The sequence below is a fragment of the Aulonocara stuartgranti genome (assembly GCF_965226115.1).
Source record: "Aulonocara stuartgranti genome assembly, chromosome: 7".
Classification (NCBI taxonomy): Eukaryota; Metazoa; Chordata; class Actinopteri; order Cichliformes; family Cichlidae; genus Aulonocara; species Aulonocara stuartgranti.
Genome location: NC_138945.1, coordinates 46661378 through 46689260, shown reverse-complemented (window position 1 = coordinate 46689260; position 27883 = coordinate 46661378). Strand labels below are relative to the sequence as shown.

Below are 27883 nucleotides of genomic sequence, written 5' to 3'. Positions count from 1 at the left end.
CTGAGTTCAGACATTGTTGGATGAGAAGGCCTGGCTCCAAGTCTCCACTCTAATTTGTATTGGGTTGCAGTTTGGACTCTGTGCAGGCCAGTCCAGTTCTTCCACACCAAACGTGCTTGATTTGTGCACTAGTGTGCCGTTGTGTTAGAACAGGAAGGAGCCATCCCCAAACTGTTCCCACAAAGTTGGGAGAATGAAGGTGTCCAAAATGTAGCATTAAAAGTCTTTCACTGGAACTAAGAGGCCAAGCTAAACCCCTGAAAGACACCCCCACATCCCCATAGCTCTCACTCCACCAAACACTTTACACTCGACATGATGCAGTCAGACAAGTACCATTCTCCTGGAAACCTCCAAAACCAGTTTCATCCATTGGATTGTCAGATGAATGAGCGTGATTCGTCACTCCAGAGAAGATATCTCCACTGCTCCGGAGTCCAGTGGCAGCATGCTTTATACCACTGCATCCAGCATTTTGCACTGTGCTCATTATGCAGAAGCTCTCAGCACACTGTTCTTGAGTTAATCTGAAGACCTCAGGAAGTCTGTAGCAACTGACGAAAGTTGAAGGAAATTGGCAACTTCTGCACACGATGTGCCCGACTACCCTGACTACACTCTGTCACATGTCTGCTATTCAAATGTTTTACATACTAACATGCTAACTAGTTGCGATTATTTAAAACATCCTGCTGCAAGCTGCTAATTATAACTTATTACAACCGTAGTTTGGTATTATTCTTGTGTGAGGTGACATCAGCTGTTTCGGTAAATGCTTTAAAAGGACATTTCATGAACTTAACTTCAGGTTTATTAACATAATTATTTGACTATGTCAACCATTTTCTATGCTTAACCAAACATTTTTCATTCAAGTCCAGGGCTCATTTAAATTACAAGTTTTAGTAAGGATTAGGCTGATACCACACATAGGGTACAAAGTAATCAACTACTGTATTTGTTGCACATAGTTTGTTTCCTGGTGCTTAAGGCTTAATATTATCTTATATTACAAAATAATACCACCCTTATCTTTCCCACAGCTGGCTAGTCCGTTATAGTTTTTACTGTAACAAGGATGCAAGGGCTACACTCATTTCTTCTCAATATTCAGGCAAAACGTTGCATTTCTGAGCCACATTTTTTGGACTCCTTGGAAGCATTTCAGCCTGTTACTCTGCTGTAATGCATTCAATTTTAAGATGAACACTTTAAAGGTGTAATGGTGTGAATCTATTCCAGCGTGCTGGCTCTTTTGATTTTATTGGCAACACTGACAAGGACAGGTGTCCAATAACAGAGTGGGTTGAGTAGCTTCAGTTTTGTGTTTTACAGCAGTGTAAGTGGTGTAGGGCTTACTTTTTAGGTACATTATGTAGCATGTTTAGGAAATGTTTGTGAAACAGTTTGTGAAAACTTAGTCATGTAGGCATCCCAGGTTCAATCAACATTAATACGAATGCTAGCTTTTTGTTTTTCTGCAAAAATATTTTTTCTACACTTGATTTTGACAAAATGGCATTATTCAATACATTGGAAAAATGAACCAGTTGGAGAAAGATGCTAATGCTATGCAAATTAACCTTATGGATCTTTAATTTGATCAACGCCGGCTTCCTGAGAACTTTTGAGGAATTCTAAATTGGATTTTCAATCCAATTTTATTTTATTTCATGCATATAGCCCCACTTCACAACTGTTTGATTGAGTCAATTTATATTGCAAGGTAAAGAGCTTACATTAAAGAGAAAATCTCAGTTAGCAGCACTTTGTGAAAGTGGTAAAGAACTCCCTAACAAGAAGACACTTCTCCCTGAACCAGCCTGAGCCTATAGCAGCATAAGCAAGCAATGGTTCAGGGTCACCTGATCCTGTACTAATTATTGATGATTAAAAAATCAAAAAGGAAAGTTTTAACATGGGTTACTGGTTTCCCAAACTGGGAAGTGGTTCCACAGGAGAGGCTCCCATAGACCATGTAATGGGGTCTGATTATTCAAAGCTCTGTACATGAGAAGATGGGTTCTGAGCACACAAACAACAAATAAACAAAGAACAAGCTTAGATAGGGATATTTATTTAAAGACGTCAGTTGTTACAGAAACAGTCATTTTTATCAGTAAGTTGTTTGTGGCCTTTATGTTTCCTGTTAGAACAGTAAAACCTGTGCTGTCTTGTAACATCACTAAGCTCGAGAACTGGTTTAAAATAATTATATATCAATGGAGAAATCATATTTGATTGGCCTTGTGTGCCACTACAAGCATCATGCAAAACTGTGAATCACCCCTGATGAAATAAAATGGGGCAGATGAACAGTTTCAGTATTATCTCACGGTAAATAAACATGGCTGCATGATGCCACACAGCACTATCCCCAGCCCAATAATTCTGTCCTCTCAGCGAGACAGACCATTTTTTTGTTTTTCGTCTAGTTTTGTTTTTTTCTGTTTGGATCATACACCCTGTTATTCACATCACTTCAACCACTGACTCTGAGCGAACAATGCCGAGACGAGTCTGACAGAGAAGTGGCCGTGCATCAATGTACTGACAGATAAAACTAAAAAAAAGAGAAGAAAAGAAAAGTCATCAGAGAAGAAGAAGGAAACATCTGAAGGCATTGCACATTTCCAAGACTAATCAATTGACATTTTTAAGGCAAAAATGTTTTCTTAAATATTCTGAAGTAACGCACAAAGATGTCACAGTACAATTTTTCCTTTAACCTCACAGGTGCATGTCTGATAGAAAAAAAAAAAAAAAGTTGCACACATGCAGTTTTAATCCATGCTATAAAAAACATCAGGATAAAACAGGATATTCATCACAAGCATTCAGTTAAACCACTTTATCAAGATAATTTACAGCAAACAGAGTTCATGTTATTTGTGCAGATCACATGGGCGTTCATGTGGCCTGGCATGCTGACATGCTGCTGCTTTAGCAGAGTGACGTGGATGCGACGATGAGCAGTGGGAGGCAGCGAGGTGTAAGCCTACTTCATTAAAGCTGGTTTGTTTACCAGCAGTGATTTTTTTTTCTGTCCTACACAATAAATGCTTTTGATTGTTACTCCTACACTGACACAGCCTCACAGAATCAGTGATTTCTGAAGTCTTCTTCTTGAGGGCAAACCTATGTATCCCAAAGAAACGATCTACATAATCTCACATGGGATAGTGTTAAAGTCATTTAGTTGTAGAATGTGATATTTTATTCTTGAGGACTTGTGGAATTAATGGAATTTCTTGAGTTTAAGACACTGTTGAATGCTCACCTACGTACGATGCATAAAACATTTTTGTCAGTAAAAACAAAACAAAAAAGAAAAATCAACTAACCACTCTGTAGTTTGACAACTTTAGAGTTTCTCCCCATATTGAAGCAAGAGTGAGAGCAGCACTGTAATCTGGAACTGCTGCTATTTAAGAATTCTATACATCCTGTCACACCCATTGACTAAGAGTTCATTTTAAATGGTACCTATTATACTTTTACAAAGGTGGAAATAATACGTAAATGTGCAAATAACCCGTATGAGCTCAGCTCTTATCCATAACATAACCAGCTATGCAGCTCTGGCTTTGAAAAGGTTCAGCCCGACTGTTGTTCAAAACTTGTTTTTGTGAGGTGCAGCCAGTTAGTAGAAAAATGTGTTAGAGGCATAGTTAAGTGTGCTAAAAACAAAAAAAAAGGTTTCTTTCTGACGGAGGATAAACAAGGTTTTTAGCTGTGACTTCGAAGCTGCTTTCACACAAAGAAAAATCCTACTTTAATAGAGTCCAAGATTAAAATATGGACTTAATAAAACAGGTTCCCCTCTAACTGAAACTATACAAACTATATAAACTTCATATATTTATGGCCCTTTTATAAGATTGTGTAATGAAAGAGAAGTCAAGTTACATTTACTTTTCACGAAAATCAGAGGCTGATTGTTAGGGACAAACAAACAAAAAAAGCACTACACCTCCCATAGTTATCATTGTATATTGTCCTGTACGAGACCAGAAAGCTCAATGGGCGCACAGAGTACAAGGGTCAGAGCATAGCAAATGGTAATAACTATAAACAGATATCTACATATGAATATGCTGAATTAACAGGCAAGAGATGAGGCATTTGGTCATTTTTCTCCCATTTGTTTAATTAGTGAAAATGTCAACCATGCTTCCCATGCTAACACTTTTAGTAGGAACCTGAGCCATTTTTAAATGATCTCTAGCTCTGCCAGTTGGGCATTTCTGAGGATTTCTGCACTGATACTAAAAGAAAATAAATTGGTAAAATTATTCTCTATCATGTGCAGATTTTTAATAAGATCCAGATTTAGATTTTTTAAGAGTTGCCCATAAATTCTTGAAAAATAAAACAAAACACAAGCTGCATTTCAAAACAGAAACAAGAAGAAGGAGGAAGAGAAGGAAACCCTTAATCTTTATACAACCCTCACTGTTATGTAAGTGTCATGCATGTTTCATACACAAATACATGTACTGCATGTACAGTATATACGAGAGAGTGGGCGTGAGATGAAGCTCACATCTTGTCTTGATAAATAAATAAAAAGGCCATGCCTTGTGTTTCAGGAAGAGAGTCACAGAGTGCCGGCAGTTTGCTGCAAGTCAACTCTCCAGAAAACGTACGCACAATATATACAGATTATACTGTATATTTACATGTACTTATAAAAAGACTGTTCCTGCCTGATCTGGTCTTATCTGGTTCAGGCTGACGTTGCTCCAGTCTTGAAACTAGTGCTACATTTTGCAATTCAACATCCCGACTGTTGTACGGGGTCCCCGCCATCCCGTCACCTCTCCCCTCCACGTGGAGGGACCCTATTCAGTCAAACCGAATAAGCGTTTTTATCCTGGGATGAGATGCTACACTTAACAGTATTTCAGATTTGGCAGAAAAACGTTGCTACGGAGTGGATTTGATCATTAGCTTTTAAATGTCTTGCACACATTAAACACGCATCACTATCTAACAGTTTGCTTATAAAAAATACAGGCCTGTCGTTCATAATTTAAATATGAATAACCTACGTATAAACATTGATAAGGCCTGTTAGTCATGATTTAAATATGATTACAGGCCTCGGTATAAAATGTCATACTTAAATGAGCAGAAAGAAGCAGCATTACACATACATTATACTGACCAATACACAAAAAGGCAGAAATTTTGTACAGTGTAGAAACGTCTAAGAAACTGAATTTACAAGCAGTTCATAACATATTACATAACAGACATATTCATTAAGCATCACCAGCCAAGAAGTATATCGTTATTTTGAGGTGTGAGTTTAGAAAAAAGTGTTGTAAACCTTCTTTTATATTTATTCCTTGACTAAATACGGCCCTACCACACACATAAACTCTACACTACACGTCTCAAAAGTATAAAGAAAAAAATGCTTTTCTTTGGACATTTACATGGATTAAAAGGGACCTCTGGACAAGGTGGTTGATGCTTGTCTAATAGGACATGGTTTGTGCTTTGCTTTCTTATACCCATTAACGGGAAGGCCGAAACATATCTGAAAGTGACAGTGCAATAACCTGAAAACTAAGCTTGATTCATATAGGCTTTAGCAGTTCTGTAGCTTATTTCTTTAGAAAGGAGAGCAGCTGTGGTTAGCTTGGATTCACAGCAGTTGCAACAGATTGCAACAGTTACCTACTTGTTTGTCCCCCCGTGACCGTGACAACGACAAGTGGAAGAGAATTGCTGAACAGATGGACGGACGGACGGCTGGACGGATCTACTATTAGGTAGAACATTTTTTTAAAAGTCTGTCAGAATCAAACAAGTGCAGTTACTATTGAGAGATATGGTAAATGGCCTGTATTTGTATAGCGCTTTACTTGGTCCTAAGGACCCCAAAGCGCTTTACACTATACACAATCATCCACCCATTCACACACTGGTGATGGCAAGCTACAGTGTAGCCACAGCCACCCTGGGGCGCACTGACAGAGGCGAGGCTGCCGGACACTGGCGCCACCGGGCCCTCTGACCACCACCAGTAGGCAACGGGTGAAGTGTCTTGTCCAAGGACACAACGACCGAGACTGTCCGAGCCGGGGCTCGAACCGGCAACCTTCTGATTACAAGATGAATTACAAGACGAACACCCAACTCTTGAGCCACGATCGCCCCAATATATAGAACACTTGCTGTATCTAAACCAATGGTATAGTTGGATTTTTTTAAGTACATCAGACATTATTATTAATATTATTATTATTGCTACAACAGCCAATTGCTTTTTGGGCATTTATTTACCAATAGAGACAAATTCTATATCCTTTTTTTTTTTTCTGATGAAGGTAACTGAAGACTGATGAGAGGTGGAATATATTTTAGTGTGACGTATCAAAGACACTATTTCACAGCACAGAGGGGTCCAAAATGTATAAACAGAGTAAGGGGGTCACTTTCTTGTAGTGGCAATGTCTTTCTATGCAGCTAAGGTGGCTACAGCTAATATGGAGTCCAGCAAGCCAAAGAAGCAAATTAAATTCCTTCCAATTTTAAGCTAACTTTTATTAGATGCCATGCTGACTGTTCTTGCTAACAATAAGTATAACAAAGAAGAAAATTTATGTAACTTATTAGCAGCAATGTTGAAAAAGAGAGAGTGTTAATTGAAACCACTGCTGTGAATCTAAGCAAAGAGCAGCTGCTGTCACCTTTAAAGCCTTCAGGATGCGAGTATTTGATGATGAAACATGGGTTTTCTGTGGAGTCTGAATTTAAGGAGATATATGAAACTTTAGGACTTTTAGTTACAATACTGATGCACAAACATGGACCCAAACACTGTTGTTACAGTCATTACTTTGATCCATGCAGACAGTTGTTAAAAGAAAAGCAATCTGCACTTTTACCTGTTTTCAAATTCAATTTCATATCAAAAGTGTGTTGCTACCACAAAGGTGTGAGCCATCTAATCTGATAGCAACCAAAATGCTATACTTCCCAACGTACAGTTTGGCAAACATGATGTATACGTGGTGAGAAAGGTAAAACTGTGTGACGGACCACAGACTTGCCAAATATCACTTACAACACTTGCTGTTTTTTTTAACAATATTTTTTGGCAATACTGAACAATGTGAGAGGTAGAGAAATGTAAACCAAAAAACAAAACCAGAAATGCTTCTGAAGTACAGTGTTGTTTCATGAAAATAACAAGACTCTGAAATGTAACAACACAGTCAGGTTCGGTAGTGAAATGTGTGTTTTTGACTTCTGGGCTTGGAGAAATCCACGTTTCCATAACCCATTGTGCCAGTAATGTTTTCTGACAAAAAAGTAAGGCTGGTTCAAGTCCCTGTTGCATTTGATTTGACCAGACTCCCAAGGAGCACAGCTTCCTTTCGAGTCAAGGCAGGTGGATGGAGCAGACGATAGGAGCGTGGAACGATTTCCGGTGGGTTTGTTCATGATGGAACATGGCAGTGGTGGTGGGGACAAAGCCCTGAGTGCAGGACAACAGTGCATGCTTTACTTTTCATAAACTGGCACATGCTCTATTTCTATTAAAAAAAAAAAATCATATATATATATATATATATATATATATATAAGTGTGTGTGGCACTGGGGCCTAAACATTTTTGTACAAAGTCAGAATCTCCTGTTTCTGTAGCTGAAAAATAGGACTCTGAAAGGTATTCAAATTTATTTGTATAAATTTCGTCCTGGAAAATAAAAGATCCACTCCACTCCTCAGTTTTGTAAACATTTATATATCAAGTGACATGACTTAGACAGAGGAAGTGGAAATGGGAACAGCTTGGATTCAGTCTGTCGAGTTTCTTTCCCGTTTACTCTTCCTGGTGCAGCTCCTTGATTTCAGGCCACCACCACTGCCCTTCAAAATCCACACCTTTTTGTCCAGTCTTCTAAACAGAAGAAGCACTCAGGGCTGTCTTCATCACCCTTCACGGCCAAATATTCCCAAAAGTGCAACATGCGAGATGCAGGCAAAGTTTGCCATGTGCTTAGGAGCTTCCAGTGAAGAGTGAAGCGTAAAGAGAGGACAGTAGACCCGGCTGGCCAATACTGGGGTGGAAGCCATTAAATTCGGCTTACCCTTCTTGTGAGAAGGGGGTTGATAGCTGGTGGTGGACAGGGAGTGTAAGGAGGTGGCAAGGGACCAGGTTTGATCCCCCGGGTTCTCATGTAGGACAGGAACTGGTCGGGAATTTCAGCCAGCACTTCTTTAGCCAGACGGGCCATGCTGAGGATGTGATTTCCTCGTCGGTCAATGTAGTCTCTGAAAGGAACAAACTGAGAGGGGAAGCAAGAGGAAAGGACACAAGGAAAGGAGAGAACAGGAAATGAAGAAATCAGATATAAGTAATGTAAAGAGAAATAAGAGGCGGAGAGTACAGAATAAGAAACATGGACATTGAGAATAAGAGAATAGTAAAGAAAATGACAAAGATGAAAAGATAAGACAAATGAAGACAAAGAGGAGAGGAGAGTATTGAGAGTGGAGAGATATTTTGCTGCTATTGTTAATAATAATCATCATTACCATTGCATTAATAATATGCATTATAATTTACAGTATTGATATTGCATACAGATGTTTAAACATCTTGGTACCCAATTAGCCTTTATTACAGGTGCAGTTATAACCACTTTAAACTGTTGGCTTGAATCTATAATCTTAAATGCTTTTGAATGGTTGTTATAATCTTAAGTGTGTATGTGCTGATTCTGTTGATTTTGAGTACACTTTGTACAGAGTCAGAGTGACAGGAAACTGCAGGCTTGCAGAGCGTTTGCAGAAATGAAACCGAAAGCAGAATCTAACTGCAGGTTATTCTGAGGAGCTGGTTAGACGAGGCTATGTGAATAACTAGGGTATTCAAATTGTCTGTTATACTTTTATATTCTTTTATTAAGCTTTCAGTAGAGGTTCTTGGTTAAAACATTTATTCAATTTATATTACATCTATAGTTTTAGTAAAAGGTTGACAGTGGCCTCTGTTTGACTGTGAGCGTTAGTAGGTGAGAGGTGACACAGAGTGCCACGTAAGGTCGTGAGATATCATGTTTGCTTGTAATTGTGGGCTTGCAGAAGTGCTCGCTCACTGCAAAATCATTGTCTGCGGTTTTGAAGAAGCGCTAATCAGAAAGGTTGACAGGAAACATCTGTTATGAAGATGAAGACAATGTTCTTTTAAACCGTGTTAAAAGTCATTGTGGTTTTGATTTGACGTATGTATATATTCTGTCTGTGACGTATGAAGGGGCGTCATTAATTCAAACCCTGATGCTATAAAAATCTGTGTATGCTTTGATTAAGTTGAAGATCAATCCCTGTCTGCGTACAGAGTGGTCTTCCCACGCGTGTATTCATTAAAATCAATTGTTTGACCAAGCTCTTGTTGGACCATGGTGGTTTTTACTCTCCTTCCTCAATATTTGAACCTTAACAAGAGGAAACAAAGAAAAGGTGAATATAGGAAATGAGATGTGGACAAAAAACAGAAAACGCTTATGCAAAATTATGAAAAAGAAAGCAAAAGAGAGGAAAACAAAGAGAAAAATATTGCACGTAGAGGAAGAAATAAGGGTCGAGACAGCGGAGAGAAGACAGAAAAACCAGCAGACTCAGAACAAGAGCACAGTAGAAGGTCAAGCACAATGACCCTTTCCCATTAATCATAAATCCCACATTTCTCTCAACACTTTCTGCTGAGTGAACAGCCTTCCAGCCAGTCAGCCGTGTCTTCGGGAGTATTCTGTACCTGAACAATGTCCCTCTCCGCGTATCGTCCTTGGGATGAGATCCTCTCTTCGTCCCCATCCAGCTCAATCATTTCTGAGGAGGGAAGTGCATCAGTAACACCCCGTCAACGTTGCGGTGAGCAAACATGACACACGGTTTTTGTGTTTCAACCTGCCAACGTCATTAGCATGCCACAGGCTTACACTTAGAGTGTTGATAGTCTCAAATGGGAAGGAGTACACAGAATTTGCACGGCTGAGCGTGAAGCCACGGGGCCGTGAGTTACACGTAGCTGTGCGCATAAGAGGAACGTGCCCGAATACATGTAAGCACAGCCAGCAATGAGCACCACAGGGACATAAAGCGAATGCGCACTCTGACTTCATATCCGTGCTAATCCCGTTGACTCTGCAGGCTCATTGCTCCCCGTGAGTGAGCTTGTTTTTCTTTTCTTTTTTTAACAGAGGACTGCTCTGTGAACTGTAAACACCAATGTTTCAGGGAGAAAACACAGCAGAGTGATGTAGCCCTTGCGCATTTAAAATAAAGAAGAAGAAGAATGGAAAAAAAGGAGTGCTGCTGGACTGAAAAGCGAGAATTTACCCTTTACCTCGGCTTCTGTGAAGGAGGAGAGGGAGAATTAAGGGGAGGGTAAGCGGAGGAGTGAAGAAAAGAAAAGCTGCACGAGGAAGGGCTAAACCATGTGGGAGACAAGATAGGAAGCAGAACGAGGGGTGAGGGCAAAAGATTACTGCATGCTTTTAGACACACACGTATTTGCACACGGACACACATTCAGCCTGCTTACCATCGAATTCCGCTGGTCCAACCCCAACTATTATAATAGACATGGGCAGAGACGAGGCCTGTAAAGGGTGGAAAGTGACAGAATAACCACATCAAAGGCGGCGAAGAAGCAGCGTTCATTCTTTTCACCATTTGCTATCTTAAACCGTGCAGGCTGCCAGTGAAATAGGCCTGCAAATTACCAACTATACATTAACTGTTACAGTCCAAGGAAAGGAAGCTCTATAGAAAAAATTAAATACCATTGTTAAGGCAGACGGGGCCTTACGTCCTTACTCTGCAGCCGGTTTTATAAAGCCCCTCGCCTGGCGAGATCTACGGTTTCTAATTTCATGCATCTGCAACCTAAATCTCTCGAAGCTTGACAGCTTAATAATGACTCCCATTTACATCTTCCTCTGCCCTGAGCTGCAGCTGAACTCCAGGCCTGCATAGCAATATTGTTTATTAAATCTTAGTTGAGTGGGACAGCAAAGTACAGTTGGATTGATGAAGGATGAATGAAGCTTTTTCAGTGTTTCATAACTTCCCGGGTTATTAGACGGACACCCAAATTGCTTGAGATATGAAGGGCATGGATCCTCCACGGGCTAGTAAATAATTACTCTCAAATCTCACTTTACAATAACATTACGTCACACGGGGGGCAAAGTGGAAAAAGAAGCAGGAGAGCGGATGCGCGTTGAGGCCGTGCGGAGCATTAAGCCCAAGCAGCCGAGGCTCCAAATATATGAGCTCGCCCAAAATCGTTACACACATTAACTCTGATCACTCTAATTAGAAAGCAGAGTTATTAGAGCTGAACATAGCAGCGTTGGGGGTGGGGGTAAGGGACGTGGTGGTGACCAGACTGACCCTCTCTTCCATTACTTCCCTCATTAGTAAAGATGAGAGACAAAGAGAGGGAAGAGGCAAAGATAGCAGCTGCACTGCTTTTCGCCCTCTCGCTTTCATATTAGATGTTTGTTAGTTTATTAGGCCTCTATTGGGGTTTTAATCATACCTTCAGGGTTCCTTGCAAGTTCTACAGTAAATTAACTGAACGATTATAAGCACACATTTCACGGACTGCTACAGTAGATCACGTTTAGTAACCCACTGTGTGCTTACCAGTTTAAATAAGTTGAAAAACATTTTAAAATATACATAGACCAGAGGTTAAATGTGAAGTGCTACTGTACATTTACTATGGACTCCTTGGTCTGCGCCATGTCTGTGATCACGCCATCAGAGATGATGAGCAGGATGAAGTACTGTGAGCCGTCTGTCACTGCCGAGGCATACCTGGTGTGCAAAGAGATGATGTGTCAGAGGTCAGGCGATCAAAAAATGACAAAAAACTGCCCCAAAAATCAACTTCTGGGTTGAAAAATGAAGTGAAAGTCAAAGCGCCACAAACTGCAGTTCCTATAATTTCCACATGAGGTCGTCTCCAAAAGCTCCTCTGTTAAAGTCACCAAGTTGAAACCATGATGTTTGAATCGTGTCACCCTTTATAACAACTGCATGTAACTGCATTTACTTTTTAGTACCATATGAATACTAGTAGGCCTGAAAGTTAGGGGCATGGCCATTTTAACAGGTATGCCAACACAGAGTCTAGTTAATACTATCCCAGCCTCACCTCTGTTAATTGTAGCCACTAAACTGGAGACTCATAAATGGCTTGCTATGTCCTGCTTCAGTTTCGGAGAATAAACCTATACAGTTTATGGACAATGCTTCTTACATAACCAAGCTAACTAGCATAAGCTAATAACATAGCATTTCACCATGGTAAATGGCCTGTATTTGTATAGCGCTTTACTAGTCCCTAAGGACCCCAAAGCGCTTTACACATCCAGTCATCCACCCATTCACACACACATTCAAACACTGGTGATGGCAAGCTACATCGTAGCCACAGCCACCCTGGGGCGCACTGACAGAGGCGAGGCTGCCGGCATGGCATCCTAACTGTAACTGCAAGATGCAAAATGCACTTCCATCATTAACAAACTTGATTTCTTTATTTTTAATCCTGTTGGTATTTCATTAGCATTTTTTTCATCTGAAGCTGATTAAAGTTTTAATATGTACTGCACTTACCAGTTTATGTGTCAGAGGGAGCAAGTTTATGGAAGATCCAATTTTATGAGAGCACAATATTAACTTGCTGGAGCAGCCCTTTAAAATCCCCCTGTCTCAAGCCCCACACATTGCCCTCAGCAATCACCTTATTAGATAAAATCTCATATTAGGTTATTATCCCTCAGAGATCAATAAAATTATAATCTTATTTTATGGAAGACAACTGGACCAATTACAGCTGCGTGTAGTTGCCAGGCCCAAAAAAATTACGTAAAAAGTGAAATAGGCATATTTGAAGGGCATGGCTACACTAATTAGTTTGAGGTTTGGGGTATTTAACACACAAAGCGCACAAAAACTGGTTTTCATTCAAGTATTTCACACCTATTCTCAATGAAAGCCAGACTTTTTTCTAACGTTTTTTGTAATCACAACATTTCTAAATATTACATTTCAATGAAAAGTATTTATTAAACTTTTATTAACACATTGTGGAGCAGGGAAATTATTTTACTGCTATTGTTAAATAATTGTCATCATTACCATTGCATTAATAATATAATCTGGAGTTTATATTGTGTTTAGAGGTTTAAACAGTGTGTCTTTCAGAAAGGCTAAAAGTAACAGGACAGGAAACAGGCTTGGAGAGTTTTGCAGAAGTGGAAGTTATTTTGAGCAGCAGGCTAAGACGAGGCTTTAACAATGTAACAGATAGCTTTAAGAAGGCCTTAAGCAGTTATGACTATTTTATACACAATGCATATCTGTGCTTATTTGAGTTGATGTTCAGGTTCATTAATGGTCTTAAGCTTCATCTAGTGAGAGTGTCTAGATGATCCATGCTGAGGGAAAACTAGAACATAGAAGGAATTGCAATACATGCTTACAAAACACTTATATATCAGGTCATTTCATATTAAGCTTTTAGTAGGGGTTTTTGATTAAAACATTTATTTAGTAGAAGACATACACATAGTCTCAGTGAGCCTCTGGTCTGGTGAAAGGTCAGAAGTGCAACAGGTGAATTGAGAAAGAGCATGTGAGGTCGTGACACACACACATGAGTTAAATTTATTTAGAGGAGAGATTAGTCATGTCTGGTTGTAACTGCAAAAGTGTCTCGGTAAAAGAGGAACCGTCCTTGTTGTCTCGGCAAGAAAGAGGAACAATTTACTTTAAGACAAGAACGGAAAGTACCAGCCATGAAAATAGAAGATGATTTTCTGGGTGAAAAGCCATTGTGGTGTTGATCTGATCTATGTATAAAATGTATCTGTGACGCATGAAGGGGCGTCAGTAAACAAACCCTGATGCTATAAAATATCTGTTTATGCTTTGATTAAGTCGAGGACTACTGGCTGTCTGCGTACAGAGTGTCTTCCCACACGTGTGTAGTCATTAAAATCATTGTTTGACCAAGAGCTTCTGGACCAAGGGTGGTTTGTACTCTCCCTCCTCAATTTTGAACCTTAACAACATTCACAAACAATGATAATATATATTAAAGAACACACATTTATACCTGTATTTAATTACATACTAAGGAGGAGTAATGCTTTATAAATGATTAAGTAAACACTAATGCCTTACTAATGCTTATTAGTATGTGATTATTATAGCGTATAACATGTTACTTGCAGCATTAAAAGTTAATATAGAAACCCAATTAATATACAAAGATAAATACTTTGAAATATAGTTTCATGCAGAACAAGTTTATTACATTGACTTCATAACAGTTAAAAAAATACTGTTAAACATGATGGATTCAGCCAATGCCTGCAGAGGTTTTCGTTATATGAACCAAAACTTTTGAAGTGATGTGCCATGGCATTTTGAGACCATACATTAAACAACACTCTTAGGTGAAAACAGTCAAGCAATTAGTGATTTGACGTGACTTGATGCCACTGTTTCTAAGTGCCATCTTCCTGGATTTCAGTCAGATGCTCCACACAAGTGAGGAGTGAACAATGCATCTATTCTCAGGCTGAGTGGGCGGACGCTTGCAGAGATGGGATTTGAAAGCCGATGATGAAAGGGGGGGGAAGTGCTTGTTACAGTCAATCTTGAGGATCATGAGACAAGATCTGGCAATAGAGGATGTCAGGTGGGAGTTGGAAGACACAGAACTAGGAAACAGCACGTAACTTTCTATCGGTGATTTTTTTGTGTGAATTGAGTAAGTGCAGCTGACAGCTTCTTTCAGTATCTGCTAAAGGTATTACTTGTTTTAAATATTTGAAACCTTTAGAAGAGCATATTTGCTGATCCAGTGAAAAGTCAACTTGGTATGTCTCACGCTGATCTGGTTTCGAACTCTTTAACACTGAAGCATAGGGAATTGTCTATTTATGGCTCTTGGGATGGCCAGAAAGGGATTTATCTATTGTATATCTGTGAAGCGGTAGGAGGTGTGACATTTACTGTTATTCACAGCAGTGGCGCCAGCAATCATAATCCTGTATGCACTGAGCTTATAAATGTTATTTTAAAACTATGTTCAAAAGAACAGTTTAAGAACTTTAAGTCTAATCTTTGGATTCAGTAAATGATTCAATCGATGGCTTTTTGGAAAAAGAAAGGAAACTACTCTATACGATAATTATAGTTATACATTAAAAGATTTATCGGGCGATTAAAATTTGAAAAAAATAAATTAAATTCAAGCTTTTCTGTAAATTTCAATCATTCTGAATACTAATCAAAAACTTTATATGCTCAAATATTTGTCTTTATATGACTTTACAGTAAGAGCGTGAATGTTTTTCTTCATTTTTTGTATCTTTACCAAATTACAGATCCTGATTCATTTTGATGGTGGCAATGACCAATAACATATTCAGGCTTTTATCTTTGATAGTCTGACGCAGATTTCAATGTGCAAAAGAATAGCCGTAAAGAGGGTTGATGAACCATTTTTTAAAAAGATATATCCAGAAAAGTATTAGAACCTAAAATTTTTACAGCACTCATTATATATGTTTTAACAACTGAGTAGGAATAGTAGTAGTGGTATGCCCGTGTTTATTTCAGAATGATGGAATGAGCCGACCATCATGAAATTAGAAGTGATGCTGAGCCTTGTATAGACTTTTGACAACATGGAGATGCAGAATGAACTTCGAAGTTGATTTCAATTATTTTTTAATTTATCATCTGGCTTTTTGATTGTATAATGTAGCAGCTTGGTTTGGTGTTATTACTACATATAGCTGATACTTTCTGTATTGCTGCTAAATAAGGGAATCCTGCTTAATGCCAACTGTTTGTATACTATGAAAACACTGAGTCACACTGCCATTTCTTCAGAGGTGCATCTCAGCTGTTTTCTCTTTTTTCTTCAAATCTCATTAGCTCCTATTCTTGCTCCTCAAGCCAGTCTATCAGCCACTGTGCAGGCTAGAAGCAGACTTCTGCTGAAAGCACTGTGATGACCACTTTGCATGTTCAAACCACCACAGCAGGTATTGATTCCTCTCAGGTGATGGTGCTGTTAGCACATTTATCCCCATCTTTTCCCTCCACTTAAAGCTGTAACTTCACCAAGGCTGATTAATCTTTTAGGAATCTTTCCTGCTGAGCTGCACAATTCTTGGTGACATGGTGCTTAATGACATTAACACGTGTCAGACCACATGTTTCACATCCCTCGGTGTATTTATAATGGACGTACCTGGCCACATGGTTAATAACAGGGGAGAAGTGGGTGGGTCCATAAAGACGTACACTCTTGAGACTCTGGTAATAGGCCTCCATCACACCCTCAATACCAGTGCAGTATGGGTTCTGTGGATTACCATTCTGCACAAAAACACAAAGATGTGAATGAGTTAACAATAAGACATTCAGAAATTTCATCTGCACAAAAGGCCCTTGGAAGATTTTAGAGTCACTAATAAAAAACTCAAATATGCAGTCTAAGTCATCTTGTCACAGCAAAAAAGAGCCTTAAATTTCTACTTAACATATTTAAGACAGTTGGCAGTGCAGTGGATAGTGCTACTGTGTCACAGCAAGAAGATTTAGGTTTGAACCTGCCTGGGGACTGTCTGCAGGGTTTGCATGTTCTCTTTGTGGGTGCTCTCCAGATGCTCCCGTATCCTCCCACAGTCCAAAGACAGACACGTGAGGTTAATTTGTGATTCTAAATTGTGGATGAACAGGTTTCTCTCTCTCTCTGTGTATTAGCTTTCTTGCCTGACAGCAACCTGAACAGTGTGTCTCGCCTCTATGTCAATGTCAATTTTGTGTTATCCCTGTAACGCAAAGTGTACTGTTTTTGATACAGGAGTCTGGGAGTTTTTGAGACCTCTAAACCATTAGATTTTTTCCCCCTGAAAACCTGAATAAATAAATTGCAAAAAATGCCAAATGTAGCAAAAATGATACCAATTAAAACTCAGCAGGTTCTCTAAATTCTCACTTTCAGACAGTTCTTTCTACACTTAGCTCTCGATGATGTCAAAAAGTAGATTTTCTTAACATGTTAATCAAAGTAACACAACTCTGGCTGTAAGCCCCATCCACCTGATGTTCAGACCTCCTTTGTAAGACAGGAAGTCATTCAGAAAAGCATTAAAGAAGGAAGGGATCTTAAGGAACTGCACTAAGGATCAAGAGTAGGAGGATAAAAACAAAAAGAGATGCAATTTAACGGGCGATTTGTAAACCTGCGTTTACAGTAACATCAAATGTTAAATGCCCAAAATTAATTACAGATTATATTGACATATATTTCGTTGATATGTGTTGATATGTTCACAGCACCATAGGCTAAACGTTTACACATCCTGTCACCTTCACTGATTTGATCTCAATGTTTATTCAAAGGCACTCAGTGTCTCGATTGTAGCATGTATCTAACATCAGGCATTAAACTAAATGAAATTATATTGCAAAGTGTTTTGATATTTGAAGACACTTCCTTATTGCTAAAAGGAATAATAAAAACATCACCATGCTGCAGGGAAACAAAATATAAAGTTGTATTAAATTTGATCTCCCTGGACTGGGACAGAGTTATAATTAATTATCGTAACGAACATGTTCGGATGCAAAGTGTCAAACAACAGGATTCCCTGTTAGCATATTGAGAGACGTGAAAAGTGGTCAACCCAGGGCCAAAACATCGATAATACTCCAATATTAACACCAAGTGTAAAAGATCTTTTAAGGATGCAGAATCTCAGCTAGACTTATAAATTACATAGTTTAAGGAAGGCTTTAATCCTTCTTTTGCATCAGTTCGGTAAATGGTATCCTCAGGCAAGTTGGAGCTGCAGTGTTAGTTATAAAAAGATCAAACATGATGATAATTTGTATTAGACTCTGACATAAGCCCATCCTCTGGCTTCTTCCTCTGTGTCTCCCACATCTGTAATATTAAAATATTAAATCTGTGCCTGGTTGACTGCTTTTGGAGGCCCAAAAGAAAGTCGCAAAAAAGGAAACAATGCATTATTTAAACTACCCATATGTTTTAGGCTTTCAATTATCTGAGTAAGAAACCATCCTCACTAACTCTGCTTGGCTACCCATGAGTACGAACAGTGCACATGAGACTCCATTGTTTTGTAAATGGAGCTTGCATAATTAACGTCAGATTCAGTGGTGGCCTTCTCCCACTGTGGCTACACAGCTGTAGCCTTCCTCTTTAAGAGCTGACTCAGTCAGATCCTCAATCGTTAAATTAATGCATGTGTGCCTTTAGGGAGTAGCCGATGCTGAGCAGCTGTAATGGCTGTAAATGCCTCTGGAGCAACATCTGGAGGTGAGAGTCGACCAAGAAGAGATTATGTGCGGCTTGAGTAATGGTCAGGATGTCTACAGCCCTAGAGCACTTGACACTGGCAGAGTGGTAGAGACAAATGGATGAGTGGAATAAGGAGAGATGAACAGTCAAAAGCACAACTATTTCTACTCAATATGAACAATGTGGGATCTCAACCCTAAGTTTAAAGCTACAGTAGGTCAAATCTTCACTGCTGCATGTCAGTAGAATGCCCCTACCCATTTGAGTTGTCAGCCCACTGTATACCTCAGCTGTCAATGCTGGGTGAGAAGCGTATTTACTCGGGAAAAGGCTGTAAAACTTTGTGGAAGGAGTCAGATACAGATCAATGAGTCTGAGAAGCTCACCTCTGTCCGATTACAGCAAAGCTAAAATGAGTTGCTGAGAACATGCTGAGGTTTTCTGTCAGTAAGATGCTCATATGCTGTGAGAATGTAATCAAACTCTTTATCAGAGGGAAAGTATGATTTTTAGGACACTTGACTATAACATTAGCGAGAGCAATGTTAGCTTACAACCAGCTGTTGTTGTTTAGTCAGCTCTTTTTTAGCTGTTCAGGTCACATGTCTTATCTGCTGACAATATCGTGGAATAAACTTATGCACGCTGTTAGAGCCCTGACTTCAGTTTAGGAGATGAGGCTTGATGTGAGGAGGAAGAGGATACTATATTTTTTAGATACCACTGGCATTTTCTTATTTTTTGCAATTTAATTTCTTTAGTGAGAGGGACTCCTTCTCCAAAGGTAAAACAGAGCTACTTTATATCTTTAGTCTGAAGGTGCAGGCACAAATTGAAATGTCAGCACGCAAACTCCTACAGCCTCTCTTCTCCTCTGCCTTGTTTTGTTTATGGAGCCATTTTATAGCCACGTACATAAAACACAATTAGTCAGAAACTAGAAGTTCTTCCTGCCGACTGTATTTATACACGGTGGAGGGATATGGCAGCTTCCACAAAGTACAAACCTGCTCCAATCTATTTTAATGAATTAATCATAGGTTTATGAGAAGGTACCAATTTCCTAGACACAATTACACACAAATCGATGTAAATTTATCAGAATCCTTTAAAAAATTAATCTCAAAAAATTACCTTCAGCGACTGCAATAATCCTTTCTGTATAATACTAAGTGCAATAATCCTTTCTGTCATCGTTGTATTTTTACTCAGTTGTATATAGTATTTGTATTTGTATTCTATTTTTATCTTATTGTATATTTATTTTATTTTATTCTACTGTATATAGTATTTTATTTTATTCTATTCTGTACAGTTGTGTACTGTATTTATTCTTATTGTATTCTAATTTTTGCCTCATAACTTTTGCACTGTCCACTTCCTGCTGTGACAAAACAAATTTCCCACGTGTGGGACTAATAAAGGTTATCTTATCTTATCTACAATACAAATGAGAGGGTCTGGGAAAAAAGTGCAAAAGTTACATCCATCAATTCCAGACTTGAACCTTTCCCAGCTGACACTGACAGATCATCAGTCCATCGCAGTACTAACACAGAGGCAGACACCCAGACATGCACAACTGCAGCCAATAAGGAATCATCGCTGAACCTAACTGGAGGAGATTCATGAGGTAATTCATGAACCAAGAACCAACCAAAATCTTCATGCTGTGAACTGACAGTGCCAGTCACTGCATCACAGTTACAGTTCAAAAAAGTCTTAACGTTACCAAATTTCATAATGTTGATGGTATAAAACTAAAAATGGTCCTTAGAAGCTAACTGTCACGGTTCTGGGTCATGTTGACCCAGCTTTCTGTTTCTTGTATTTTGGTGTTTTTCTAGATTAGGATTTATGTTCTGATTGATCAGTGATACTGTTTTGATTATGATTATTATTTAGTAGGTTTTGTTCAGTGTCAAGTCTGTCTCTGTCTAGTCCGTGTCTTGGTAAAGTGTGTTTTGTTTCCTGTTTTACTTTGAAGGTTCTTGTTCCTGTCTGATGTCAGTGTTCCAGCTTTGCTCTCCCTGTCTCGTTAGGTCTTATTCCTCCCAGCTGTGTTCCCCTTCTGTCTCTAATTCCTTGATGACTCCCTCAGTGTATTTAAGCCCAGTGTGTCTTTGTGTCAGTGTCGCGTCGTTAACGTCTACTCACCCTCACGTTAACCCCGCCTGCCCGCCCAGTTTAGTTAACTTTATGTTCCTTTTCTGCCCAGCAATAAAGCTGAGTGTTTTGAGTTTACATCTGCCTCCGAGTCCTGCATTTTGGGTTCTTCCTCCCTGCCTGCCTTCACACAGCCATGACACTAACTAGACATAGTAAATCAGTTAATTTGCACTGTCTTTGGTTTAATAAAATAAAATGCAGCCTACAATCTGCCCATTTTCAACAGAAAAAAGATTGATACAAAGAAATTAAACTACAGTTAAAATACTATGTCACTCTTGTATGACTAACAGTGGCCTTATACAAATAATAAAAAAATAAACTTGGCATGTTATCACACCTAAAAACAAACTCACTTGGCTCTTTTGGCTTCTATCTCCACAGTGCGCAGGCAGTTTGGATGCTGTGTACACGTTTTTGGACAGCAGCACTGACCACCCACCAATATATTTGTTCACTGTAACACCAAGTATGTAAGAGAGTGCCTGTTTGAAAGTGTTTTTTGTTGGATTTTCGAAAAGTTTTCTTTTTTAACTTGCATGCAGTATTACGTTATGTTTTAGATGTCGCTTTAGTTTTCTTGTGGTCTCAGTGTGACTGACAGACTCCTCCAGCTGGCACCAAAGATATGAAAAGATTTGCTTTCGCAGCCGTATTCAACAGCAGTTTGAGGACAGGCCAAATCTTTTATTCTGCCAGTTCTAATGAGGTTCATCAAATCAGCACTGAATTTCACAAGACCCGTCACAAAGCAAGGCTTTATTTCCTTTGGTCAAAAACATTGTTTGGTTGGAATCTCACATAACACAAGATTTAATTATCAGATGAATTGTGGCTTTGTGAAGGACTGAAAACATCTCCAGCGTATGCCTCACTTCTTGCCCAGTGTCAGATCCAACAGACTACAAAAATGACAAGATTTCCAGAGGATGAAACCACGCTCTTTGACGGTTCCTCACCTTGTCAGGTCAAGTTTCTTAGTAACTGATTATCATATAATTCACAGATGGACTGGCACTAATATTAAAGACACTGTTGCTTCCCATGCAATTTAATTTATCCTGTACTTTGATATATTACCAAATAGCAAACATAAAAGTATATTTGTGTTAAGTGCTAATTAAGAAATGTTAGCATACTAGCACGTTACACTGTGAGGACCAAAGCAGATGCTAACATTTAGCATGACACATGTTAACTTTAGCTCAAACTGAGGCCATGTCTATGCACAGCTTTAAAGAGTTGGTAATAGAGGCTTAGATCCTTGCTTCACTTTATTATTTAAAGTTTCATTACTGCCTAAAGAAACGTTTTGCAGTGTTAAGACTAAAACCTTAAAACGTTACTCAAATGGAACTTGGAATCCAATAATTTCCCGTGTCAATTATTAAGCAAACAAGAAGTAAACAATATACTGTCAGTCAACCCTTCATCATTTTTCAACATCTTACGTGGAAGAAACAACATAACGTTTGCATGTTTAATCCAGGTTTAGACTGTATGTGCCTAAACATAATACAGAAGAAAAAATGGAGCAAAGCTTTTTTTTCATGTATGTATCTGGACAAATGGATGGCTGGATATGAAGAAAAAAAACGATGTCCTCACCAGGGCAAACTCATGTGAGACCCGTCCATCTGGGGGAAGCTTGGCACCAAAACCCAGCGCAGGAAACATCTTGTCGCTGTCGTAGTCCTGGATGATCTCACCGACAGCCCGCAGTGCCATGGCATAGTCATTTAGCTGGTAAGGGCTCATGTAATGGAGTGAGGTGGGCTGGGATGGGTTGCCTGGGACCCGAATGGTTCAACAAAATAAAACACACATCAGCATCACACTGTAATTATGCCTGCTCCCCCTGGGCTGTGAGTCATATTGAAATAAAAAGGAGGAGAGAAGGTGAAAGGGGTTAAATTGCAGACAGACATTTCTGCAAGGCACAGCTGCACTGGAGGAAGAAACAATCTCAGTGGCTGCCTCACACCTCAGTGGGTCATACAATTTCCCCAAATATTGCAGGATAGATAGGCAACATGAAACGTACTGTAGTCATTTTAAACTTACAAGATATTGAGCCGATCCTTCAGAGCTTTATTCCAATTTGCACAAACTAATGAAATAAGCAAAAACTGACAATATTCTTGTGTATAAATTTCAAAAGCCACTCCTGACAATTAAATAATCAAACCCAATAATGGCAAAACTGGTATTAAATAAAGCCCATCGTAAATTGTGTCCTATTTATTTAAGAATAGCTACATGAAAGAAAAGTTAATATAACGACGAGCGCAAAGACCAAAAATCATGTGTTATTTGATTTTTGTTACAATGTGAACATCAAAACCAAAAATATTTACATTTTCTCAAATTAGCTCGTAACTTATGGACCCTGTCAGGCAGTTTGGATTCATTTATTTACCACATAGATCTATTTTTAAATAGTTCAGTAATTAACTCTTAAACTATTGGCTCTTTCAACCTGAAGCAAACATTACTGAATTTAATCGTAAGCAGTTACAAAACTGTAAGGCTAAAATGAAAAACCTTAGGCTCTATGGACTGGGTAGAATTTAACAGCCTTGAGAACAGATCACAGATATTATAAAAGAAGCAACAGCACTCAGGATGAGGATAAAGACAGTGGCCTTTCCCACCTGCACATAAAGACCCAATTAGCGGGCAAAACAGGAAACATGAGAGCCAATCGTGTTTCTTAGTAACTGATTGTCATATAATTCACGGATATAATCCAAGACACTGTTGCTTCCCATGCAATTAAATTTATTCTGTACTTTGATATATTACCAAACAAATGTAAATGTTTGTACAAATGTACTTTTACGTTTGCAAATGTAAAAGTATATTTCTATTAAGTGCTAATTAAGAAATGTTAGCATACTAGCACGTTACACTATGAGGACCAAAGCAGATGCTAACATTTAGCATGTGTTGCTGCACTAACGCGTGCACATAACATACGTTCACAAGAGTTTGTTATGCTGCTCACTATCATGGTGAAGGTTTTTGTCAAATCTTTTTTGTTTCATCGCATTTCTGGCCTTTGTACAAAATCTTTTTGTGGACATTACCAAAGTCCTGAAGCTAATCTTTATTTCATTTATGTTCCAACTGTCACAACTACAGTCCTCCCTTATTCATTTTCTTGCGGGCTTTGAAAGAACTGTCCAAATAACTGCTTGAATGTGTTACCAAGACAGCGTATGTGAACGACTGTCACCATTACAGAGTGAAATTTGAAAAACTGAGAATACTGATAAATGCAAATTTAAGACTAAATAACAGCCTTACACCAGTGAGCCAGTTATATTAATGTTGTTGAAGCTGCGCTAAAAAGTAGAGTGAAGACTGTACTAGAGCAGCGGTCCCCAACCCCCGGGCCTCGAACCGGTACCGGTCCGTGAGTCGTTTGGTACCGGGCCGCGAGAGTTGAGGCTCAGGTGTGAAATGTGTGGTTTTCAGGGTTTTTATCGGTTTTCAGCGTTATTTTGTTATCGTTTTTATCGTTAACTCTGTTTTCCTGGGTCTTTTCACGTGTGTTATGAATAAATCTTCTTTTTTTCGGTACCGGTACTAGTTTTATTTTGTTGTATTTATCCGCGACACCTTAAAGGCCGGTCTGTGAAAATATTGTCGGGCATAAACTGGTCCGTGGTGCAAACAAGGTTGGGGACCGCTGTACTAGAGGACCTATTCTAGGCCCCTTTCAGCTTCAGATTAATGCACATTGAGGTGGTTCTCCATCTAACATTTGCAACAGCAGGATGGTGTATGTGAGCATGAATCCAAATAACCGACAGTATTTGGAAGCTGTGGCGGCGAGGAGGTCACTCATACTATAAATCTTGCACCCCTTACAGGACTATGCGGTGACACATCTGCCAGATGATAATAATAATAATAATAATAATAATAATAATAATAATAATAATAATAATAATAATTAGAAAACCAAGGGTGCTCTGTGGCCCAGATGAACATGCTGTATTAGATTTGGGTCACAATAATAATATTCATTTGAAATGAGTTCAGCGTTGGCTTTGGGTTTGAGAAAACTTGTAGCCTACGGCTTTGTTTGCGCAACATTATTAAAGAAATGAGACAGCTGTAACAGTCTGGAACAACCTGTTTTACAAATAGGATCAAAGAAAAACTAATGAAGATAATATGCATACATTATAAATAGATGCATCACACCACTATTATTTTACAGTGTGGGAGCTGCTTTGATGGCAGCACAGAAACTCATTAATATCTCTTGTGGCAGAAAGAAGTCTCTAAAATTGTATAACATATATTGACTCACTAAATCATCTTTTGCTGAAATGAGAACATTACTCATCCCTGACAAAGTCATCCGTGCAGAATAGCTCATTTTGTTTGTCTGACGTTAAGTTGTTCTGATAAATGCAATGTGGTTTTCCTGTGGGTTTTATAAACCGCCACTACATGAACACAACAATCTAAACTGAAAATAAATTTGGGCAAAATGTGGGAGTAATGGCTTTCGTTCTCCAGAGAGGCAGAAACTTTTGGCTAACAAGTAAAATCAAGCTGAGCTCAGAGATTTAGAGCAACAGATAGCGTTCTAATAATTATCCAGCTTTCAGCTGTTCTATCTTCTTAGTCAAGTTAAGGGGTGAAGAGCCATCAAATGAGCGGATAAGCAGTCTCTTAAAGGTTCAAATCATATAAAGATCTGATCGTTAGCCTGCAACATTTTATCTGTTGATACTAGGGCTGCTACAAATGATTATTTTGATAGTCGACTAGTCACCGATTATTTTTGCGATTAGTCGACTAATCAGATCATCATCCATTGGACGTAAAACTACAGCTTATTGCACCAGCAGCATCTGCTCTTATAACTATCATTAGCTTACAGCTTGAAGTGTTTAAGGTCTGTGCTAACTAAAAATAAAGACAAGATGATAGTTTATTAAATTTTAATGAAATTTGCAGATTGTTTCGGTGAAGTTTAATAAACTCCTTGCTATCTAAAATATAACAGGACACTGGAGTATATTCTGGAGCATCTCACACTTCTGATAATCAGTTGTCTGCTTGATGTTTATTCAGCTGTGTAAAAACTATAACTTTAATCTCAGACAAACTGATTTACTCAGGAACAAATAAAATACTAAAAAAAAAGCCAAACAATAACATTTTAAGTTATCTAAGTGACTCATATATATATTTAACCTGAGTAGCGAAAGACGGCGGTGGGTTTGAAAACGATTTGCGGGGAGTCCGGTGTTCTCACAGCGCTAGTGACCTAGCCCCCGGCTCGCTAACGAGCTAGTGGGTAACAGATGTCTCCAAAAACGTCGGAGCGCTTTTGAAAATATGTGGTGTCCTGATAAACTGAGCCGATATTTGAGGTTTACACAGCTACATTCTCGCCTGAAAATATGTTAAACGTTTATTTTGTGACCCAGAAAGAATAATAAGAGTAACATTAAAACTAACTAGCTGCCGCCATTGTTGGAAACTGCGCTGGGCCGCGCTATGAATTCTGGGACACAGCTGCTTCTTCTTCTTCTTCTTCTTTGGGGTTTAACGGTAGCTGACATCCTTGTACATGCAATGCTGCCATCTTCTGTTTCAGTCCGTTATTACACTCTTAAATCCTGCCACTTATTCCTGCGTCTTTTGTGATCTTACAAAGCTTCAAACGACGCGTCGACTATTAAATCAGTCGTCGACGATTTTGATAGTCGACGTAATCGTGACTAGTCGACAAATCGTGGCAGCCCTAGTTGATACACTAAAGAGATTTCAATAATATGTGGGCAGAGCTTTAAAACACTCACCATTTGATGCTGTGAAATCAATTGCCACTGTGAAATTAATCTGAGTCCTACAAGAAATAAAAGAACAGAATAAATAAGTCACATGAGGAGAAACAGAGAGCCATCAATCGAGCCAGATTATATGATAGCATGTTTCAAAGCACACAGCATGAGCAATTAAGCAGCAGGTTATCGGCAGCTGTCTGTCTTCATTTTGGAAGTGGGAGATAAAAGGCAGTGGAAGTCCTCTCTGCTGCGTCTACACTGCTAACTCCAGGCCATTCAGAATTTAATGATGACATTAATGTTGCTGCCTAATTGAGTACTGTATGTTATCAATTATTGTGACCTTACCCGCCTCTGATGTAGTCCAGGAAAGACAGCTCAGTGTCCACCAGGCAGGACAGCAGAGTGACCTGCAGGCAGACATGTGCACCAATTAGACAGGAAGTACTTGTGCAGTGTGAATCTGTCACTGTAGCACCTGATTCTCTGATGAGACATTTTTACACCACTGATCAAATGTTTCTAACATTTATTTTTTAGGGCTGTGATCTTTTCTGTTTTGCTCCACTGTGGTTTTTATGCTATTTTATAATTCTAATAGTATTTTATTAAGCTAAAACTAAATAAGACTAAACACACCAACACATGCAGAGATGACATAGAGAAAATAAACCAGATTAGGATTTTTTTTATCTGCGTGTGTGTGTGTGGTGGGGGGGTCTCTTTTGAACCCAGATGAGCATGTAACATCACCACAAAAATTCTGCACTGGGAGCTTCATGTCAAGCAGCTCCCATAGAAGCAAAGTGCAGGTGGCTCAGAACTTTTTCAGCTCATGGTACAGATGACAAGGTGTGTGTCGAGATGCCAGAATTAAGGTAAAACCATAAAGGAGAATCAAGAAGTGCTGAGAGCGAAAAACCCCACCAAGGCAGCACGTTCTCTAGGCAGTATTTACTTTTAAGGAAACTGTCTTGTATTTTCTATATGTTGATTTTATTTTCTTTGTTCTTGTAGTTCAGTAAAAAATAATGTAATTTTGGTCAACTTGAAACAAAGACAGATGTGAAATGTTAGAGTGAGGTCAGAGGTCAAATATGATATGATATTTTAATGTAAACTATAATGTGATATTTAGAGTCCACATAAACCAGCAGCATTTCCTACATGTTGGTAACAAAAACAAAGTCAGCAGAATTTTAAATGTAGTTTTAAACATAAAAGACATTTTATGAGTTTTACATGTTTGACCTTGAAGAAGAAAGAAAGAAGTCCAAGTAATGTGATATTTAGGATCAGTATATATCATTATATAATTCTCTATATGCCAATGTTTTGTCAAAACAAACAATGGCAGTAAGAAATAGTTTAACCATATATATAGTATCATTATATAGACTTAGACCTTGAAGGAGAGGTCAGAGGTCAAATGTGAAATATTTCAAATTGTTATCCAGTACATTCCATATGAGGACAATATACTTGTAAAAATTACAGTTTTTAA

The 27883-nt window shown here is 38.8% G+C and overlaps 1 protein-coding gene across 6 annotated transcripts in view; it reads right to left on the bottom strand.

Moving 5' to 3' along the window:
- Positions 1-2074: 2074 nt before the first annotated feature.
- The window catches only part of LOC309709937 (copine-8-like), a 91834-nt gene continuing 66025 nt past the window's right edge, over positions 2075-27883 (bottom strand). For 3 of the 6 annotated variants that reach the window (XM_082538931.1, XM_082538935.1, XM_082538934.1), the window contains 8 exons: positions 26728-26789; positions 26395-26441; positions 22172-22353; positions 16316-16443; positions 11751-11853; positions 10571-10628; positions 9782-9855; positions 2075-8309 (listed from right to left, as the gene is read on the bottom strand). In XM_082538931.1, the coding sequence (XP_082395057.1) occupies positions 8097-8309; positions 9782-9855; positions 10571-10628; positions 11751-11853; positions 16316-16443; positions 22172-22353; positions 26395-26441; positions 26728-26789 (867 nt within the window). In that variant the 3' untranslated portion in view covers positions 2075-8096. Of the gene's footprint in view, positions 8310-8946; positions 9462-9781; positions 9856-10570; positions 10629-11750; positions 11854-16315; positions 16444-22171; positions 22354-22627; positions 24492-26394; positions 26442-26727; positions 26790-27883 lie in introns of those variants that run through there. The other 3 variants (XM_082538933.1, XM_082538932.1, XM_082538936.1) reach the window with 3 other exon arrangements.